The sequence below is a fragment of the Papaver somniferum genome, chromosome 2 (assembly GCF_003573695.1).
Source record: "Papaver somniferum cultivar HN1 chromosome 2, ASM357369v1, whole genome shotgun sequence".
NCBI classification, from domain to species: Eukaryota; Viridiplantae; Streptophyta; class Magnoliopsida; order Ranunculales; family Papaveraceae; genus Papaver; species Papaver somniferum.
This window is the reverse complement of record NC_039359.1, coordinates 187,510,064-187,528,370: the sequence shown is the minus strand read 5'-3', so window position 1 is coordinate 187,528,370 and position 18,307 is coordinate 187,510,064. Positions and strand designations below refer to the sequence as shown.

Below are 18,307 nucleotides of genomic sequence, written 5' to 3'. Positions count from 1 at the left end.
CCTAAATCCAACATAGCTTTGTTAAGTGTAGTGTTACCAATTGTGACGGGAATGTCAAAGCTACCCGGATCCTTGCATTTCAGTGGGAGTTTGTGTTGTAAGATTGCCGAAGACTTCTCCCCCACACTTAGCACTTCATTGTATTTGAGCCTTTTCTTGTTGGTATTTAAGTCTTTTAACACCTTTTCACACTTTGGCATTTTCTTTATAGCATCTACGAGCGGTATGTTCACATGAATCTTTATTAGAACGTCTAAAATCTCCTTTTCTAGTTCCTCCATCTTGAACTTTGCGAATCTGCGAGGGAAAGGTAAAGGAGGAACATAAGTATAAACCGGAGTTTTAGAGTTAGGAATAGGTACCACAGAAGTTTGGGGAGAATCTTCATTCTTCTCCTCCAAAATAGGTTCCTTTGGTGTTTCCACCTTGCCCGAATCAGTAACTTCGGGTTGCACAAATTGTATACCACTTCTCAACGTAATAGCATTCACATACCCTTTTGGGTTACTAGGTTGAGAAGTGAGTTTCCCACTATTTTGTTCCTTTAATTGATTCTACTCAATAGTCATAGAACCAACTTGAGTTTGCAACTCCTTAACCGTGCTCTCCGTCCTTTGCATAAAAGATTTCAGCAACTCTTCCATACTTGACCCCTGATTTTGAGGTTGTTGTTGTTGTGGTGGTGGTTGGTGAAATTGTTGACGCGGCTGGAATTGTTGTTGTTGAGGTTGAAATCCACTCGGTTGGTTGAAATTTGGTTGTTGAACCGCTCCTTGCTTGTTCGCATAGCTAAAATTGGGGTGATCTCTCCATCCCAGATTGTAAGTGTTGGAGTAGGGATCATACCGTCTTTGCTGATTTGGGAAGATCACATTAGCTTGTTCATTGGAGTCTTCATATCCTTGAGAAGAACTTGGTATCACCGCGGCTACAACTTGTTGCATCATAGCTGTCATGTTACCCATTTGTTGACGAAGTTCCTCCACCTCACTCACTTCATTTACTCTCCTAAGAAGCACATCCGAACCACGACTCAAGAATTGTTGGGAGTTTGCTGCCATGTTTTCAATCAATTCTCTAGCTTGTGCCACCGTTTTGCTCACTAGTGCACCACCACCCGCAGCGTCAAGAAGATTTCTATCGCTTGATTGGAGTCCTTCATAGAAGTATTGGATAATCATCGCATCGCTGAATTGATGGTGAGGGCAGCTTGCCACCAATCTCTTGTATCGTTCCCAACATTCATATAAAGATTCTCCCACATTTTGCTTCATCCCGCAGATCTCCTTGCGAATTTGAGTATCCTTTGATGCAGGAAAATACCTCTCTAAAAAGAGTTTCTTCAACCCATTCCATGTTTTGATACTTCCAAGAGGTAAATAACACAACCAATCCTTAGCACTATCCATCAACGAGAATCTAAAAACTTTCAACATTGCATCATCCGCTTCAATATCCGCTGGAAGCATGGCCATGACAACAATGGTGTGGAAGTACATAAGATGCTTGTTTGGGTCTTCATTGACCATGCCATGGAACTTTGGTAATTCTCTAAGCAACCCCTACTTTATCTCAAAAGTAGAGTTTGTTTGAATACACCATTGTTGTGTATCAAACTTGTGAGATGCCAAGTCCTTGAGTTTACGATTTGGATCACCCATTGCTTCTTCTTCTTCTTCAAAAGGTGGTTCTTGTTCAACCGGTTCCTCTTGTTATAGAACTTCTTGTTGTAACTCTTCTGCCACTGTACCTTGACTTGGTTGGAGTATTGTGTCTCTTCGAGTGGCTATTCCGCACCTTGGATAGTTCCAATCTTTAGAAGCCAGGGATTAGGTACCTGAAAACAATTCTCGCAAACAAGTGAGAAATAAGACAAGAAACAAAAAGCAAATATGGAAGCGGAAGTAATGATAAGAAACTAAAAACTTAATAACAAGTCGTATGCCTCCCCAGCAGCGGCGCCAAAATTTGATCGGTTGACAACCGTTAAATATAATTTCGCATTCTTACTTAACTATAATAATATGGTAAGTGGTAGGAAAGAGTTCGTATCCACAGAGAGGCTTTTGTTGTTATGTAATTTTCAGTTTCTAAGATAACCAAGGGGGATTTTTGTTTTAGCAAATATAATAAAATAAATTAAAGCAAAACAAAACAAGTAGTTAGAATAATCAATAAGGAGAAGATATTGGTCATGGGATAGTATCATTCACAAACATGTATTTTCATCAATGACTAGAATTGATATTTTAAATCTCTCATCTATTAAAATCCCTAGGATACCTTGATCGCAAGAATATCCCGCTAATTCCCTAATTTCATCCCAACAACATTAAAAGATGCATATGTGAATTCTTCCTAGAAAGTAACCCAAAGTGTAAAAGCACAATTAAGTTTAACTCCCTAAAAACTTTAAGATTTATGGAATAAGACTAATCAAAGCAATTAAACGTGTAAAAGCACTAATTCGATTTAACCAAGGTTATGATTCATATGTGACTAGTAGTATATATCGCTACAAGCACTACCCACAATTATGCTACTCAAAATTAGGGACAAACAAGTTTTTCGTATTGAAAACCCTAATATAGCTTTAGAGATGAATGCAAATCGGATTGATTCCGGACTCAACCAACCAAACAATCAAATCTTATAACAATATAGACCATGAATCAAAAACAATAAAATATTGAGACAAAACTAATCCATAGATTCAAATAACATATTTGAGAAATCAACTTTTATCCCATAACCAATAGTAGTATTTAGTTACTCATAATAATGGAGTTCATCATAATCATAATCATAATCAATAAAATAAAGAAGATGAAAACAAACTAAAGCAAACCCTAGAAGAAGTTCTCTCCAAAGCTCCAAGTAGAAAATAATACGTCCTCTCAAAGTTGTAGAAAACTTTCTCTTTTTGTAGCTTTTCTCCCTTCCAAAACTAGGTCAAAACTTTAAAGCCCATTAGATAAAAATCCACGTGGCCCAAAAGTGAGATAAACTCATGTAGAAACTCTGCCAGATCGTCGCCGAAAAGTGGCTGGAAATTGGCCGGAAAATAGCTCAGGTGACCGGCAAAGTCAAACCGGTCAACGGGTCAGATCGGTCGGGTCAACTAAGCCGACCCGGTCAATCATCGAGTCAGGTGAAGTCAGGTTCTAACTAGCCTGTCTGGGTTTGGCATGAGCCATTGCAGCTTGCACAGGCCATGCTTCAATAAAGCACAATGTTTGCTCTTCATCATTCAGTGTTGCATCATTTTGATGCAACTCTTGCAATCCTCCCATGTACCTTATGCGCATATCTAACCTCTCTTTTCCGTCAAGCTTTGTATCAACAATGCTCCAGCGCCCATAATGCAATACAACCATCACTTTTCCTTGGCTACAACCACCATAATCATCACTCCATAACACACATCACCTGCAATTCATTCCCTTGCAACTGCACCTGCACTGTCATAGGCTCATAGCTACATTTCCTCTTTCCATTGCAGCACCACCTGAAATGCACCAGTTCACTGCTTAGTATCATTACCACCAGTTGAAACTCCAGTTGCAGCTGCGCATACACAAATTCTCCATTATCATAGACTCTTAATTCTGCTTCAAACTTCACGGTTCACTACCCTTGGATATCTACATCTGAGCTGCAACTGCAACACAGTTCCTTCCACCGTAAATTCTCAAGCTTCAGTCGTTGCTCTTAGCAGCAACAGAACCAACTCAGCACCAAGCTTTCCAAATGCATCAGCTACACTTTATTCCTCCACTAGAGTCAAGCTTCCTTGTACTTCTCATACACAGCATCACATCTTAGTTCCATTCGATGGCCATCTTGGCGCTTCACCAGGACATGGCTCGCACCTGCAATACCTCAATTCTTCCTACAACTGCAAACTATCCAGCTTCTTCCACCAGGATCACCAGCTCAGTACCATCAAGCCAATCTCGATAGCAACCACCAACTTAGCTCAAGATCACAAGCTCAACAGCAGCTACTTTTGAACTTTCTGCATCCAGCTGCGATTCACATACACACAGCCCTATCATACATCTACTATGTGGCCATACAATTCAGCTCCTCCACAAACCCATTAACTCAATTGACTGCAACACCAACTTCACCACTGCTTGCATATTCCCAGCACAAAATTCCCATCAGTCCATTTCTTGAGCTTCACACTCACAATAACCTAAATTTCAGCCAACCCTTGAGCCAATAGCATCACCAAACCTCCATCTGAGTTACAAACTCAGTTATATCACCATCATTGTGCAGCCAGCCATGATGGCCCTGCACTCATCTCTACTGCTTAATCTCAATTCCACCATTGCAGCTTAGCCCATGACACTTTTCAATTCCATCTGCAACTGCCGTAATACCTGCTGCAGAATCATCAATCCCACTGCACAACAAAAGCTACTTCCATCTCAGCTCCACAGCAGTCCCAGTCAAGCCATCATTCCACCTGCAAATGCATCTGCAACTACTCCTTGTGATCTCTTCCCATAGCTCCATACAGATTCCCCCATGGAATATACAACTAACTTCTGCATACTTAAATTCAATCAACACAACCCCTGAACTTGAGTTATTCTTCTCAGCTTCAAACTCCATCGACTGCATCACTTTGTCTTCTCTGTATCACAATTGAACCCATTCATTCATTTCTCCAGCGTCAATTCTCTGCTATTTCATCTGCACTTTGAGTGGCAGCACAATTCCCTGCACTTTGTCACCAGTACCATCTGAGTTGCAACCACTAGCTCCAACTGTAACTCAATCATCTCATCTTAGCTTTCTTCTTGATTTTTCTGTACCCTAAGTCTTCACCAGAGACCACCATTAACACCATTTGTAGCTTTAACTTCAGTTGTTGCAATTAGTTTAACATATCAATTTCAGCTGCAACTAGCTTAGCTGCAACATTTCAGCTCAACCAACACCACCATTTCTATATCAGCAAATACCTAACATACATCTAACAAATCATTCATTGCCAGTCCTTCTAGCCATCACCTGCATCACAACACAGCAGCTGCAACATACACTAGCTCCTCAGCTGCTTCACCTGCCCTAACATGCATCTAATCCCAGCGCCATCTTATGCAATTTCAATTCAAACTCAACCTAATTCTACCACCACCACACAACACCAACAACATCTCATCTTTATCAAATTCCATTCAAACTATAATTTAGACCATTGCCCACTTCCCTGGCTTCAGAAACTCATCATATCTTCTCAGAACTTCAACTTGAGTAAAAACCCGTGACAATCCACATCTTCAGTTGCAGAAACAGCCTCAAATCCTTTGATTTCTTCTCGATTTACTACTCAGTTATTACCAGTTCTTCAAATCCTAACCAGTATCCAGATTCAGAAACCCTTCTTTCCTATTTCCATCATAGAATCATTCTCAACTTCTCCACAATTACGAAATTCAGCAACTCAATCAACCATTATCATCTTCTAATTCCCTTGCATCTCTCGACCTCCACAACAACAGATCTCTCTCAATCTCTATGAAAAGCCGCATCCATATTTCCTTTGAATTTTATGTCTGAGTGTAATGAACGCAGAAAAACACTTCTCTTGATTTTAGGTCTTGTGTAGGAGTGGGAATGGATACAGCCACCTAGGGAGAGTAGATAAGATGTAACCCCATTTATTTGGCATGTCAGTTGCGCAGAACTGACGGTTCATACTTCCGCTTCTTCGCCGCATAGCTCCAACTACCACGCGCCTGTGAATTGACGATTCTGCCCTTTGTGCTCCAAAAGCGTGCTTTGTCTCCTTCCTTGAATTCTTTCACCAACAGCATCCGCCTCTTACTTCTCAGATTCACTTTTTCTCTTCAATTTCAATTCATTACTAAAGCAGTCATGCTTTTAAGACAAAAATTGCATCACTAAAGCCGACATACTTTTCAGACAGAGATGAAGAAATAAAAGCAAATAATGAGAAATAATCCGCCTCCAACACTTTTGCACTTGAGATGAGACTTTTGGGCTGTTTCTTCTTCTTTTGTTCCAAATGACTCCAAAGTACCTAAACACTCAAAAGAAAACATAAGATATATAATTTACAAGAAAAATAGCAAAGAAAGCATAAATACTAGATATAAAATTAGGTGTTTTAGACACCTATCACTAACTTACTAACAAAGTAAAAGTCTGAGTGGATCATGATGTCACGTATTGATATACACGAGTGGTTCCCATTAGACATAACTGTAGCGTGATTGATATGTAATGTAACTGTATATAAGTCCAAGAAGGCTCACTTTGTAATATTTAGTCGAACTTGATAAATAACAATTATCTTTCTTTGTTTCCTCTCTTACTTTCCTTTAGAATTCAACCGTAATTACCGACCTACAAATAACTCGGTAATCACCAATTGGACCTAGAACTAAGTAATTTACAGACGAAGATGGATAATCAGATGAAGTCAGGAGATAAATTAATATTAATAACCACATCTCTCTCGTGTAGGTACGTATTTCCGCCGTAGGAAAATATGCATCTTCATAAATAATTTCTTGAATATTTTTTTAATGAGTTTGAACGACCTTCCATTACGATTTCCGTTTAACGCTACAAAAACTATAAATATACGATTCCAAAAAGAGTTGGAGGTTTGATATGTACTAATGTCTAGATCTTCGTCATGATTTGTGACTGTCAAACACCTCTAACGATGGTAACATCTTCTTCATAAGTGCAACGAGTAATCATGATTTTTTCTCTTCTTTTCTTTTCGTATGAGAAATAGATGAGAATGAATTTAAAAGTTAAAAATTATGGTTTGGGTAAGGAAGATACGAGAGAAGAGACTCTTTTTATAGATCTCAATAACCTAACGGATAGTTTTTCTCAAAAAAAACTAGTTGTTTACAGACTCAACCACATTGGCATAAGTCAAAATTTGCAATAAAGGGTTTTGTAGTCGTCATGGTCGTTAGGTTAATATCATGACGATTATTTAATGTTTTTATTATCTATACCTTTTACCATGACTACACTTACTTGACTTGTCTAAATAAGCATCGTCAATGTTATATGTTTGTACCATGACGACTTAAGATAAAAATCTTCTGTCTAAAAATAATTTTTGAAGTCCTTATGATTTATTCTTGAACAATGGCGATTCTAACCGGCCATTATAAATTTAAAAGGAAGTCGTCATGATCGATATTTATAAACCATGACAACTTGTCTTGGGAATGTTTTGATTTCTGAATTTGGAATAGCATTTCACTGAATCGAAAAGGTATAATATTTTTATTTTTGAATTCGTAAAAGAATTTCATTGAATCAAAAATGTATACATCTTTCGTAGCTTTACATTAAAGAAAATAAAATGGAATAGATCGTAACATTACACTTAAACACTTAGTCATATAGGTTGAAATTATAGGTAATTCCTTCTAAGATACAATAGCAATCATCAAGCTAAAACTTTTTCTAATGGATAGCCTCATACCCTGCGCTCGATCCATCATCCACTGAAAAAACAAATCATAAGTTAGTTAGTATTATTCAGAACTATTTTTGATGAACGAATTGTTGACATATTTACTTTTATAGCACCCGACGTAGTGGGGTTGACTTCTTTTATGGCTTTCATTTCCTCCTTGAAAGCTTCATATTGTTTAAAGAGCTTCCCGAATCTTTTTTTAATCTCTTTAAGCTTACTACAAGAGCAAATACACGAAAATCAAAAATCATAACTAACATTCATGGTCACAGTACTGGAGTTGTCATGGTTTAAATTATTGACCATAACGACTTTCAATTATACCATGACAACCTTCTAGTTACACCATTAGGTTTATAGGTAAACTTGGTATAAAGAGGGTGTTTTTTTTTAACTACTAGAGTCGTCATTCTTTAGATAAGGGTCGTCATATCACAATTTTAATTCGTCATCCTTTTGATCATACCCGAACGACCCTGAACCGAACTAGGTCGTGATCTTCAGAAAAAAAAAAAAAAAACTAGAAAGAGGGTTGTGATCTTCTATATCGTAGACCATCACAATTTTTTATAGTTTCAACATGCATATGAAAAGTCGTTTTGGTATGTGATTTCGAAGATGACGACTCTCTTTCTATAACTGATTTTTTCGTTTACAAATCTATATTTACAATGAAAACAACACACACAACACTAAGAATAAGTAGAATAATGGGTTTTAGTTTACTTACTTTCTAACTGGGGTCATATCTTCTTCCAATTCTTCATGATTTGATTTTTCCTTCTTTTTTGAATACAATTTTCCTTCGAGTTTATCTACTATTGTGGCACTTTTTTGTATGAGGCATTGTATTCATAGAAGAAGTTAATCGACGGTTGAAGTTTTCAGATCGACGATTGTGGCGATTAATTGAATTTAAAAAACAATTTGAGAAAAAAGAAGTCGTTCGGTTTAGAGAATTTAGAGAAAGAGTGATTTTTTTATTCGGAAAATGGGTTATTTGTCCAAATATTTTTAAATCATGGTTCAAATGGACGAGTAAAAATTAGTATGGGTGAAATGGACAAAAAAAAATTAGCAAGGATGAAACTGGATTCATCCTTGCTTAAACTTAAAAAATAGCTAGGATGAAACTGGATGCATCCTGTGTAAATTAAAAAATAAGAAAAAGTATTTGAAAATTGACAGGATGAAACTGTTTACATCCTGACTATTTTTACATTTTTGTCCATTTAAACAATATCAAAATCTAAGTGTCTTTTTCACCCAGGAATTATTGGTTTTGATCTTTTTAACCAATTTTATGTTTTTTATTTTATGTTTTAGAATTGAAATGAATTAGGAGCTAATGGGTTAAAGGTTAAAAGGATTTATATTTAGTTTATAAGTAAGATAATATAGTACTTTTACTCTCATTGGCACCCCCTAAAATTTTTGTACGGTGAGTATTTGGTACCCCTATAATTTTTGTACGGTGAGTAGAATTGATACAACCCCCAATTAATCCTTGTATATCCCAACTAAACGAGGAAATTAAAGGGTTGGGGGTTGGCATTCACCTCCATTTTATTCCACGGCGACTCCCAAACACAAAATGGTAGTCTCCAAATTAGGTTTCTTTAAATTTAATCACTATCTATTTTAGTTTATTTACTGGTGCATCCTTGCCGATTAGGCAACTAGCTCTTTAACTAACTTGGTTATTGGCTAGTCCAGTTGTCCACGAGAGTCACCCTTAAAGTAAGCAGATCGAATAAGCACCCTAGAAGATACAAAATTGATGGCACTTAAAAACCTTCTCCCTCCTCTCTCTCACTCCTTCCTCTTTTCCGAAAAAAACTATCAAAAACGACTCATTTTGTACTAGATCTGAGCAGATTTTTTTATTATTTCTTGTTTTCTAGGTTAATTAGTAGTTCAGTTGTTATTATGTTTTTTACTTATCTGTACCGTTATCGGGGTTTTATCCACTCTCTTGAGGTTTGTCTTCGCTTTAATGACGATTCTTGGTTATCGGGTTGGGTTTTAAGATCAATAGTGATGTTCTCCAACGACGAAATCTTCATCTTTGTTAATTCCGACGACAAAATCTTCATCACCAACTTATATGGCGACGAAAACTTCATCGATGGTCGGTTCTTTTGAGGACGGAAGCTTCGTCACTAGTTGAGCAAATCGCTCCTATTTTGGGAGCACATCTTTGTAAAGAAGAACAACAAACTAAATGGTTGGAATTTAATTCAGAGAAAAACCATCTTTCTTCCGATTCAATCGGATGTTATTCATACTTGTATTTGTCTTACTCTGATAAAATTCTTCTCTTTCTCTTGTCGGATTTCTCGGTATTGTACTTTTACGATATGTTTTTGTTACTTTGTATTCTCTTATTTTCAATTTTAAATTCATTGTAACCTTGAATTTCCATCAATAAAAAAATTCCTTGTTAAAAAAAATAAAAAATTGAGTCCTCGTATGATACCCCTCTTATATTTCCCGACGGGACAAAAAAAAGAAAAAGGAAAAAATATCCCTCCACCCATAAACGTTCCAGTCCATGAGTTGAAGTGTTTAGCAATCATGTCCTCCTGTCCTTGTGCACTGTGATGGGTGCGTTAAATTCATTGAATTCGAGGGGACATGGTTCTATACTGGCTATTTATGAACGAGGCATTGTCATGAATTACGTGTGAGGATCGCAAGTTTGCAACTGCGACCACATCCACATGCATTATTTTCTTTCTAGGTTTAGAGAAGGGGTCATTCATGATTTCATCCTATTTTAGACTACCTCTTCTCGATTGTGTTGTGTGACATAAGTCAAAACATGCCGTGTTTTGCTGTTACACCATACTTCATTATGTGCATTCAAACTTCTCAGAGAAATCAAATTGGAATCGGTTTCAAATCAATTAATTAGGTCAATCAACAATCAAGCATTTAAAGGCTTCACAACCGTTACCCGCCTTCTTTACAAGTGTCTACTTCATTCTTCCATTGCCAACGAATCATTTATTTTCCTTGCAATACCCATTTTCTTGTAGTTTATTACGACAGTACCCATCAATAAATGGCTCAACGAGCCAGCCAGACACCGAGTCATTTTCAAACAAGGTCCCGGTGTCCTACTTCATAAAAAGATTATTTTTAAAATTTAATTGTTTTTATTGACACCGTAGAATAGATGGCATAGATTGATCAGTACTCATCAGGAGTTGGTTAACAACCCAACGCTGATTTTTTTTTCTTTTTTGGTTAACTATATTACCCATGAGCAGCTAAACCTAACATAGACTAGCTCTAAAGCTTCTTTTTTGTTTGGTAAACTATTTCTGGTTAGAATTCCATCATCCAAACCAAAATAGCTTAAAAATGTCACAAGAAAGGAAACTACGATACTGAACTAAAGTTCTTAATTCTAATGTGATTTTGCTTGGGAGGCTGGCAGTTAGACTTTTGTGGTTCTTTTCCTTATCTTTTGCGCAAACAGGTTTACTAAACTAGAAGAAATCATCATAAAATACTTTACTCATATATTTTAGCGAAAGACTTTTTTCTTTACTGATATGAAAATTAATTAATCGGTTAACATTGTTTTGACCAACCAGTGACGTTGGCTCAATAGTTTCATACCATGCAGATATCAGTCTATCAATAAGTCAAATCTCATCGCCATGGCGTCCAGTTATTCATCTTTGCATAACATGCCTAGTGCCGACCCCAACAGGGCAGTTTAGGCACGAAAAAAGATGTGAATAGTGTAAGACTAGTGTGAATCCTGCCCCTAGTTAGCAATTCGGGATTCGGCAAACGTACGGAACGGCAAACATACGAGTATTATACGGTTTTGTAAAATCCAGATTCGATCCAAAATTCGGTCAATGGGACGTGATTCGTCAGTAATTCGGAACGGCATACGTACATGTATAATTCGATTTATAAATGTGAGTTCGGTTCTGAAAATTCGGTATCTATATATAACAAATAATTTGTATTTATAAGGTCATAGACCAATTTTTATGCATATGTGTGAGTTATTTAAAGAAAAAATAAACTTAATATGATGATATTAATAATATATACAACATTAGTTATCCAAGAGGACGTCGTATGGTGGTTTAGATGCTTGGTTAGTGAGTTTGAGATCTCTCTCACCTTCACCTTCAAATCTCTTCAGTCGTTTTTGTTTCATAAAAATTACAACACTTTTAATATTCGGTCGTGTATGCTCGGGAGGCAGTAAAGCCCAAAAAGTGGAGTCTTTGAAAAGTAAAAGCTAAAGAATTTATGGCGAATTAAGCGGACGTATCATTCGGGATACGTAAAATTCGTGAACGGTTCGCGAATAATCCGGGAATGCCACATAATACGCGACTTGAGTTCGGAGTTGCAAACGTACGCGAATAAGACGGTAAAATTCGTGATACGGAAAAATTCGCGAATGATTCGCGAATCATTCGCGAACTTACTAACTAGGATCCTGCCAGTCTCTGGCTGGCGAATTTATTTCTACAGCTTCTCTTTTCCTTTTAAAAACCTTAAGAAGTTTTGTTGTGAAAGAAAACTATATAGACAACTTAGTTTGTTTGGTAGTTGCATCTTCCCATCTCTCTCCCCCCTCTAAACAAACCCTTTAAATTGCCACCACTTATCCTTTTCTTCTCCCATAATCTCTCAACCTCGAGAAATTTTCCAAAAACAATTTCTAACTGTCCATTGTTTTTTACTTGATCTTTCAAAGTATACACGAGAATGGATCAAAAGAAAAAAGACCCAGTTTCAGTTTCTGACGGTACGGTTGAATATGATCAATCCAATAAAGCACCAGCAAAATACTTACCGCTTCCTGATTTTCTCTTGTCAGTAAAACTCAAATATGTAAAGTTAGGGTATCATGTTCTCATCTCCAATGCTATGTATCTCATTCTAACACCTCTCTTCATTATCGTATCTGTTCGTGTCTCGACATTAAAGTACCATGATTTACTCCAACTCTGGGATCAACTGAGATTCAACCTCGTCTCCGTTATATTATGTTCAGTTCTCATTGTTTTTGTAGCCACACTTTATTACATGTCTAGGCCACGGAAAATATACTTGGTAAATTTTTCATGTTATAAACCTGAACCGGAACGAAAGTGTACTCGAGAAATATTCATGGAAAGGTCTGGAATGACTGGTAGTTTCTCCGATGAGAATCTAGCGTTTCAAAAGAAAATTCTTGAGAGATCAGGGTTAGGGCAATCGACATATTTGCCAGAGGCAGTGTTACGTGTGCCGCCGAATCCGTGCATGGCGGAAGCGAGGAAAGAAGCAGAAATGGTTATGTTCGGTGCAGTGGATGAATTGCTGGAGAAAACTGGTGTTCAGGCTAAAGATATTGGGATTGTTATTGTGAATTGTAGTCTTTTTAATCCAACACCTTCACTTTCAGCCATGATTGTGAACCACTATAAGCTTAGAAGTAATGTCTTGAGTTACAATCTTGGTGGTATGGGTTGTAGTGCTGGACTCATTTCTATTGACCTTGCCAAACAACTCCTTCAGGTTTGTTATCTTTCTATTCAGTCATTGAGTTTTAATTAGTTATTTAAAAACCAAAAGAAGTTTTTTAAGTGCAATGATTCTGTTAGATTTTCCGATATAAATTGCCTTTTGTTTGGAAATTTTTGAGAAAATTTACTATTTTAAGCTAAGCAAACGAAGCATCAAGTGGTCTGTTGGTTCTCATGCTCCCTCCCACTGCGGAGCTCAGAGTTCAAACCCCTGTAAATGCTAAAATTCCTAAATGAATGGTATTTAGGAGTAGTCTAGGGACTCTTGTACCAAGCTATCAAAAAAGAAAAGTTAAGCAAACAACCCCTCGTTTTCTTCTCCATAAATTTCTTTCTGTTGGATTTAGTTACCCTTAATTAGAAACACCACAAATATCTAGGAATTCCAATCAACGGATAGAAAATTCTCATTGGAACACCGGTATAAAATGGGTCAAGTTTGTTCACTCACGAGTCACCATCACTAGTGATATGCACCGACAAAATTATACTACCCATGGGTGTCAAAATAGACAGTGAAATAAACGGCTAGGATTATGTGGTAGTAAATTGATTACCCAGCTAATATGCGCTATATCAACTACCCATGTAACATTAACATTTTCACTGGAACAGGCAATCCCCAATTCTTATTGTCTAGTAATAAGCATGGAGAACATAACACTCAACTGGTACTTTGGCAACAACCGATCTATGTTAGTCTCAAACTGTCTCTTTCGAATGGGAGGAGCCGCAATTCTTCTCTCTAACAGATCGTCTGACCGTCGACGTTCTAAATACCAACTCATCCACACCGTCCGTACCCATAAAGGAGCTGATGATCGGTCGTTCGGTTGTGTCTTTCAAGAAGAAGATGAAAACAAAAAGGTCGGAGTTTCCCTTTCGAAGGACTTAATGGCTGTTGCTGGTGAAGCTTTAAAAACAAACATTACCACTCTAGGACCATTAGTCTTGCCCGTATCGGAACAACTTCTGTTTTTTGCGACTTTAGTGGGTAGAAAAGTCATGAAAATGAAAATCAAACCATATATACCAGATTTTAAGTTAGCATTTGAACATTTTTGTATTCATGCTGGAGGAAGAGCTGTTTTAGATGAGCTCGAAAAGAATTTGGATTTAAGTGAAAGTCATATGGAACCATCAAGAATGACATTATACAGATTTGGTAATACTTCTAGTAGTTCATTGTGGTATGAACTTGCTTATTCAGAAGCTAAAGGGAGAATTAAAAAAGGAGATCGAACATGGCAAATCGCGTTTGGGTCAGGGTTTAAATGTAACAGCGCAGTATGGCAAGCGTTGAGAACGGTTAATCCAGCTAAAGAGAAGAACCCGTGGATGGATGAGATTGCTACATTCCCTGTTCATGTTCCTAGAGTAGAATCAATTGGATCATAAACCAACCTAGCTGGGTAGAATATTATGTACTTCAGCCCAATTAGGGATGTTTAATTTTTTTATGATGCTTTGACCCTATTGTTGTAATAATTTTTCTCTTTTTACTTCCTACTATATGATTCATTTGTATGGTGGTCGTTTGATGTAATTGAATCTAAACATAATTTGAAATATGCGAAATTACTTATGCTTATGTTTAATATGTGATCCTCTCCAAAACCAAAAACCCAACCAAAACACTAATGCCTGATTATTTCCCTGTTCAGATCGGTTCCGTTGGAGCCGATCTGAGCAGATCAAGTACCATGAGTAGCTTCCTTTTTCCTTGATCTATTTTTTGCTGTTAATTTTTTAAGTTTTAATTACCGATTGGATTCCATCGTAGGACCTGTTCTTGTTGTAATTTTGTGGTTCTTCTCCATGGAATTAAGGATGATTATGCAGGTATGGGTTGTGATCTTTTGCAGGGAAGAAAGCAAAACATAGGATCATCTTCAGTTCTAACCTATGATGAAGACAAAGCAAATCCAACAATAGAAGCAACGACACCAAATCCACCTCTTTTCCTCCCTGTTTATGGTGGTGGTTGGGTTTTATTTCGGCTTGTTTATGATCTTAATGTTCTAGATTGTTTCAACAATCGACGAACTTATAGATTCGTTTATTTCTTAGTTATTACGGTTAGTTTTAGGACTTACTGGTTTGCTTATGTTCTTACTAACGTGGGGATGTGATAGTCTCATTATCCGCAGCAGTAGTTTCAGGATTCCGAAAGTCAACATCAAATAAAACTTGTTCAACAAAGACACCAACAGAAACTTCAGGGTTACCGAAGACACCAACACAACTAGTTCCAGAATACAATTTCTGATGAAGACCCAGACCGCGTCCAAAGATCGATTTCGTCCTCCGATGACCTATTCAGGTTATTTTTGTTGTTGTCACTATTGATACATGAAAATAATTATCCTTAGAAAAGGAGTCCCCTTAACCTATTAAAGATTCCTTTTAGGATAGAGAGACCTGGGGACTAGACCTAACCCACAAGGTTGGGATAGCTCTAGCCCATAAGAGAACATGTTGGTTTAGTTGGGCCTTAATCGAAGGAAGAAGGAAAGCCTCTTAGGGTTTACTAATAACTTAAAGGAAAGACAATGGTAGTTTTGTAATATATTGATCTTATGAGTGCTTCTTCATAAGAGGAGGAGGATAGATTATTATAAAAGGAAAGAAATGATATTTAGAAAGACATTCTTGGTTGATCTATTCTCTCTCTTCACCTCTAAGGGGATGGGCTTGTTGTGGCTTGGACATGCTTCTCTTTCCCACTTTTACCTAATCAACATTGCGACCACAGTGGGAGAAGTTGAGTTTCTCGCCCAGCAAGACCGTCCGCTCAATTCTCACGATATGTTTCTTTTTTATTCTCCACAAGACGCTTCATCCCTCCCAGTCGACAATTGCACCTATGTGTATCATCCGTAGTCCCAGTACATCTCGAGACTACACCATCCGGAGTTCCTTGGTTCTTCTCTCATCCGCAGCCATCTGCAATAATCTTCACAGCTCCGCCAACACGACCAAATCTTAGCAACAAATCATCGTCACCCATCATCAATAGAAAGTTATAGGAGCAGTCACAACCATTACCGCCTTGAATCCGGATAATCTACACCAATAATCTTCACAGCTCCGCCAGCACGACCAAATCTTAGCAACAACTCATAGTCACCCATCATCAATAGAAAGCTACAAGAGCAGTCACAACCATTACCGCCTTGAATCCGGAGAATCTACACCAAGATCAACCCGGGTGATCTTCTAATCTTCCGAGAAGCTTCGTTCTCTCTGCTCTCTTCATCCCCTCTGATTGCATCGAGCTACATCGCTTCCCTCTTCATCGCTTGCATACTAATGTAAATTAAATACCAATCCGATCCAGAGAGGAATTGAATGTCAGCGCTTCACTATACCAGCTATGATCCATACCAATTTTCCATTTATCCAAAAGTATATCAATGTGCCTTCATCTAAGCGACAAGAACACGTCAAAGATGAAATTACTAAATGGAGAACGTCTAAGAAGATAAGTATTCTCTTTTCTTAATCTTCTAATTTTATTATATTAGGTGATTTTGTAGTTAAAACACTGAAGATTTTGATTTCTAAACAGACTCCTTATTGATTTAATTCAGATTCGCGTTTATCTTTCCCCTATTTTCGTTTCAGTGCAAAACTTTATAGAATTTTCAGAGAGAAATCATCAGAAATATAATGGGTTTACAACTGAAATTTGATAGATCTCCATTCTTAGGGTTGATTTAAAATCAAACTTCTGATTTATTGTTAATCTTTATCACCCTTTGATTCATTATATTTCATTTGGTTTACTTTTGATCCTTCATATGATTTGTACTTGTGCCTATACTAATTATTCTGATAATATCAATTAAAAATTACTTTTAGTTCTTGGCTAAAATAAGATAATATGGTATTCAATCTTTGAATTGTGATGACTAACTAAGAAAATCTTACCCTTGTTTCCAGAATCTATAACAAAGATCTCTTGAATGAACCTAGTATGAACTCCACCGGCTCTGATAGAAGAAATCCACAGGCAAGTAGCAATGCAAGACTTAATCCCATCAGCGCTACTTGACTGCATCGTCGCCACCTATCTTCCTCCCTCAAACCCTTGACGTAGCGTACCTCCAGCAGAAAATGCCAGGACAAAGCCCACAAGACGCCCGCCTCATCTCATAAAAAGCTAAGTGTTATCTTGTTTAACTCAACCACATTTCTCAAATGATAACCTGCACATGGTTTATCTCTTGGAACTACTAGTTACGATATTAGACAGTAGCGAGGATGCTTAGATGTATCCACGTTCTATATTCCATTTCCTTGAGAAATTTTGCTAGGGATCTAGTTAACTATACCCTATACCTGTGAATGAGCATATCTTCAAAATGTATACCTTATTATATTTGTGGTCTTGAATCCATGAATGACTTTACGTATTTAGGAGGTTATGGAGAGCAGTCGAGTTGTTGTAGGCTTTATTTAATGCATACTACGTACTTTGTCGCTTACTCTCGTAGACACCACTAGCTTGTTCTATTGATTGTTGCTACTGGTGATTTCAATCAGGGAAAGAGTCATACTAGAGGAGGTCAGCACTCAAGATGTGTTAGTTGGATGGCTATGGATACCGTCGTCACCATCGGGATTAGTGTTAGCAAACACCACAGTAACACAGCGGGTGATCTCACCAGCGCGCTTCTCTTCTCAGACCCTTAACATATGATCCTGCCGCCACCAGCTCCGCTATTGACAACAGCATCGCCACCTTCCATCCATAGATGCGACCAACTCAACTCGTGAGAGCACCACCAGCGTTTGTCCTCTCTACGAAACTACCAATTCGACTTTGAGAGCTGCAGGAAGCACTGCTTCGCTGCATCAGCGCCTCCATATTTTCCTCTTGCGTCTTTGTATGATTGCAGCACTCGATTGCTTCAATTCCACTTGGCTATATCAGCGCCACATAGCACCAATTTCCCCTCAGGTGATCCCCAAGCAATGACGAAGAGAAGTTATTAATGAGTACATGGTACAATATATTCAAAAGTTTCGTAAAAGAACAAAGCCATCATCAAGATCCTTCATGCACTGGCATCACACAGGGCTCGACACGTGACTTAATGCATAGCCGCACAACCGCTACCCATGCTCCGAGAATATGAAAAGCTTCAAACCGCTTCAAAAATATAAGTACCTACTGTATTTTCTTATTCTCAGTTAGCATTTATCTTATGATCCTTGGTTATTTTAGAACACAAACCTGTGCATTTTAAGATTACTT

General features: G+C 37.6%; 1 protein-coding gene across 1 annotated transcript; it reads left to right on the top strand.

Annotated features, from left to right (window-relative positions):
- The first annotated feature begins 12,064 nt into the window (after window positions 1-12,064).
- LOC113350017 (3-ketoacyl-CoA synthase 11-like) lies at window positions 12,065-14,635 on the top strand. The gene is made up of 2 exons (XM_026594076.1): window positions 12,065-13,036; window positions 13,660-14,635. Exons 1-2 carry the CDS (start codon window positions 12,242-12,244, stop codon window positions 14,440-14,442), a joined length of 1,578 nt encoding a protein of 525 aa, XP_026449861.1. The 5' UTR covers window positions 12,065-12,241; the 3' UTR covers window positions 14,443-14,635.
- The last annotated feature ends 3,672 nt before the right edge of the window (window positions 14,636-18,307 follow it).

Excerpts from the sequence above, each read along its gene's own strand:
- LOC113350017 (XM_026594076.1), top strand. The coding sequence starts at position 12,242 with ATGGATCAAAAGAAAAAAGACCCAGTTTCAGTTTCTGACGGTACGGTT. Across the intron at positions 13,037-13,659 it reads TTGCCAAACAACTCCTTCAG|GCAATCCCCAATTCTTATTG; the intron begins GTTTGTTATCTT and ends TCACTGGAACAG.